This window comes from Sinocyclocheilus rhinocerous, unplaced genomic scaffold (assembly GCF_001515625.1).
Source record: "Sinocyclocheilus rhinocerous isolate Xijiao unplaced genomic scaffold, SAMN03320098_v1.1 scaffold465, whole genome shotgun sequence".
Lineage (NCBI taxonomy): Eukaryota > Metazoa > Chordata > Actinopteri > Cypriniformes > Cyprinidae > Sinocyclocheilus > Sinocyclocheilus rhinocerous.
The window spans coordinates 76,761-81,021 of record NW_015629502.1 but is presented as its reverse complement, the minus strand read 5'-3'; the positions used below and the strand labels follow the sequence as shown (position 1 = coordinate 81,021).

The window sequence follows — 4,261 nt, the reverse complement described above, 5'->3', positions numbered from 1 at the left end:
CAAAAAAAAAAAAAAAAAAGCAGCTCAACTGTTTCCAACATTGATAATAAATCAGAATGATTTCTGAAAGATCATGTGACACTGAAGACTGGAGTAATGGCTGATGGAAATTCAACTTTGCATCAATAATAAATTATTATTAAAGGAATAAATTATATTTTAAAGTATAATAAAATAGAAAGCTGTTGTTTTACATTGTAATAATATGTTTCACACTATTACTGTTGTTTCTCTATTTTTGATCAAATGAATGCAACCTTGATGAGCAAAAGATATTTCTTTAAAAAAACATAAAAAATCTTGCTGATCCCAAACTTTTGAATGGCAGTGTACTTTGCTTTCAGTCAGTTTTAGCCACTTTCTTGGTGGCTTCTAGTGGTTTCAAGTACTCCAAAAAGTTACGAGCTGAGATTATATTGAGGTCAGTCTTTTTTGCTTCCAGAGCGCAGAAGTTAAATAGCTCTCTAGATGGGTTTGCGTCTGTAAACACCATGAAACCTGCCCGACCTTCACCGCCGTCTCGCCGGACAGATCTGGCAGGCATTTATTTACAAGATTGGCTTTTGGAAAACTCAGTATTCACTGAATTCACAGCTTTCCTGACCCCCGGGACTGAGTGGGGAATTGAAGCAGCTCAGAATACAGAAAAGAGACCATTAATGAGCATCTAGCGCCAGACGCCTGCTTGACCCAGTCTGGCCGGACAGATTATATATATATATATATCTGTCAGTGATTTCGGTGTGAGCAGATTCAGATATGATGCTATTTTGACAACATCTTGACTTGGATAACTATGCCATCCTGTTTTGTTCTTTTGTTGATGGTCTACAAGAAACACTTGAGTGAAAAGTGTGAAAAACTGAAAACCCTTTTTATATTTTTATACACACACACACACACACACACACACACACACACACACTTTTGCCATTATTGCCATTATTATTGTAATAATCCACTGAGATTTTTGTTTGCACAAGAAATCTGACAACAGCCAGTGCTCCACACCGAGATCTGATCTCATCATCATCCAGTCTGTCTGGAATAGCATGAAGAAACAGAACAAAACTGAGACAGACTAAATCCAGAACTGTGGCAACGTCTCCAAGATGCTTCAAGAAACCTACCTGCAAAGCTCCAGAGCTGTTAAAAGCTTTAGGCACTTGTGTAAAAATGCTGCAAAATGAGGATGCTATCAAAAATAATGTCATAAATAGATTTTCTTTATCAATTAACTTCTATTAACTAAATTAAATCAACATTTGGTGTCACCATCCTTTGCGTTTAAAGCAGCTTTTGCCCTCGGAGCACTTGCACATAGTTTTCAGGTAACTTTGCAGGTAGGTTTCTTTAAGCATCTCAGAGACGTTGCCACAGTTCTTCTGGATTAAGTCTGTCTCAGTTTGTTCTATTTCTTCTCCTTGTGCAAACAAACATTTCACTGGACTGTTAAAATTAATGGCAAAATGAATGTTTGGAAACCGATAAACTGATATTTCCTACTGACACACTACAGCAAAAGATAGAGGCCGTTTCATATAAAATAAAATAAAAGTCCACAAGACCAAAAGTACCCATAGTTGAAGAGCCAGCCGCTTATTATTAAGGGTTCAGGAAAGCCTCTAACCCTAGAATGAGCAATAATAGTAGTGATGCTTGCCTTGGCAAACACCAATAGAAATGACAGCAATACCTTTCTCAGCGTGATCACACCCTCTCTAGTGTCTTTGTCTGTGGAGATGGAGAACATTCCGGCCCCCTCGGGGTTCAGGATGCTGTATTTGATCTCTGCATTGATTCCGATGTCCTCATCGTTGGCTTTGATCTTCCCCACTGGTTTCCCCACCTGTGCCGACTCTGGGACAAACACCTGGTAATTCTCTGCAGACACACACAAAAGCCCGCATGGAGGTTTGTTCGATTGGCTGGATGGTATTTTTGAATCATAGCTATCATGATGCCTCTATCCAGCTGTGCCTCTGAACAAGCCACATTGAGCTACTCTGGAAGGATTTCAATACGGCTGTCAGACCCCAAAAACAGCCACAACCACAGTCCCACACCACCTGATTAAAAAAGCTGGATGCAATAGAGCGCAACTATTGTTCCAAAGTATTTATGGGATTTCAAAAAACCTTTGATTTAAAGGAAAAGCAAAATACTAATAACTGCTGCAAATGATAAAAGAATAAAAAATAACCATACAAATGTGTTATGTATGTGTATATTTAACACATACATATAGTAGTGGTGTCAAAATTAGCATGTTAACGCAGGCGATACATTTTTTCAGTTTAACGAGTTAAAAATATTTAACGCAATTAACGCAGGGGCAGGGCTAGGGTTGGCCACCCCACTCACAACTGCTGCTTCTGTCACTTTTTCTCTTGACAAGAAGTGCATTTATTCAGTCGCTGAACGACTGAGAACAGGAGATGTTTTAGACGAGCGCTCCACTTCACTTCAGCGCCAGGAAACGGTACTGTGCTCACAGCGCGTGCTCTTCAATTGCACGCACAAAGGCGCCGGCGCGCGCTGTAGCCTGTATCCTTTCATATCAAAGCGTGAAATAAACTACATGCATGCAATGCCATGGTCAGTTAAGTCATAAAGTTATCAAATATGCGATTAAAGCTGCCTTAAAACTGTGCAGGCATGTAATATATTTTATATGAGTCACATTTAAAGAAATAACAGCCAAAATAACCTAATAACCAGCTGCTGTGACGTCTGTTAATCAAAGGACAAAGAAAAAAGAGGAATAAATGTACTTATTTTTGATGTAAGTACATAGTAGTTAAGGCCACTTAATATAAAGTGGGACCAAAAATTTTAATCGATTGACAGCACTAATATATATACAGTGTAACAGGACTAATACACAGCACAAATGAGTACACCCCATCTGAATAAATATAAAAGATGTATAAATATAAAATATATATAATATATATATTATATTATAAAAAATATATAAAATATGAGATAAAGTGTCACTCTTTTCGTAGCTTTTGCCGGCTCTGAGACACTTGCATGTTATTTCTCCTGCTCTTTATCTAGCAAAAATTCACTCATTACTAAATGCAAACTTAAAGTGAAGACCTGATTATTTCAGGAGCCTTATCACAAGTCCATAGTTTTTGAATGTCGGTGCTACTTCTGCTATATTTTCACACTTAAAACAATAATTTCGTATTCCTCTTGTACCATTGTCCTCTTTTATGCTAAGAAATAAGTCACCTGGCAGTTCTCTCCCAAGTGGTTCCACTGCTGCCAGCATTAAGTCTGAGTATGATTCAGTGGGCTATATAACACTTTTAATTGTCAGGAAATTACTTGTCTTTAAAAGTTTTGGTTCAATATACTTACCTGTTGATCAAAAATAGCCTTAAACCTATACACTTTTTTTTTTTTTAGTTAATAACTTTCAGGAGGGTGTACTCATTTTTGCAACACAAAATTGTATCACTTTGATAAGAAAATCTTATTTTGCTGAATAATTTTGGCATTCTTCTTTGGTAATTGATCAAGCAGGCTTGTTGGAACATTACATCTCCAAAGAACCCTAACATGTCTTCTAAGTAAAGAGTAATTGCTGAATTTGTTAAGTTTTAGAGGGGGTGTACTCATTTATAGGTTTAGGGCTTTGAAAAAATGCCCTCTCCATGTTTATTTTTTCGTGACCTCTAGATGTCACCAAGTCTTATCTCAACACATTTATTGAATGGTTATTATGCTGTAGAGTAAAAATAGTGTTTTCCAATCAAATAAAAAAATTAAAAAGACACCCCACCCCCCCAGAACTGGGGCAAAAGGTTCCCCGTGCAATGTTGTTGCTGGTGTTAATTTAATAATTATTATTATTCATGGAGTTTTTATATAATTATTAAATATAACATTTAAAATAATTCTATTCTATAACTGAATTGTCAAAATGTATAGATTTACATAGAATATTCATTGTTTATAAAGTATTTTACATTAATGACAACGTTTCAAAAAATTAAATCATTAAAAAGGATAACATTTTACATATCTTGAAAACAAAATCAGGAAATCTGGAAAAAATTGGACAAATCAGGCAGTTTAACTTTCAAGTTTTTCAAGAGGCTCTTTTTATGATTTTCAGTTTTGTGCTTTAGAAACCAAATTAACAAATCTATTGCCCTAAAAGTCAGCATTAAACAGAAATTTTGACCATCTTTCTTCTCTATTATGATGTGTTTCCAAGATTAACAGCTTCTCACAAAAAAAAAAA

General features: G+C 35.9%; 1 protein-coding gene across 1 annotated transcript in view; it reads right to left on the bottom strand.

Moving 5' to 3' along the window:
• The window catches only part of LOC107738942 (cadherin-18-like), a gene marked incomplete at its 3' end in the record, with an annotated part of 113,225 nt that overhangs the window by 35,939 nt on the left and 73,025 nt on the right, over positions 1–4,261 (bottom strand). The window contains exon 6 of the mRNA XM_016550868.1: positions 1,697–1,928. Within this exon, the coding sequence (XP_016406354.1) occupies positions 1,697–1,928 (232 nt within the window). The remainder of the gene's footprint in view (positions 1–1,696; positions 1,929–4,261) is intronic.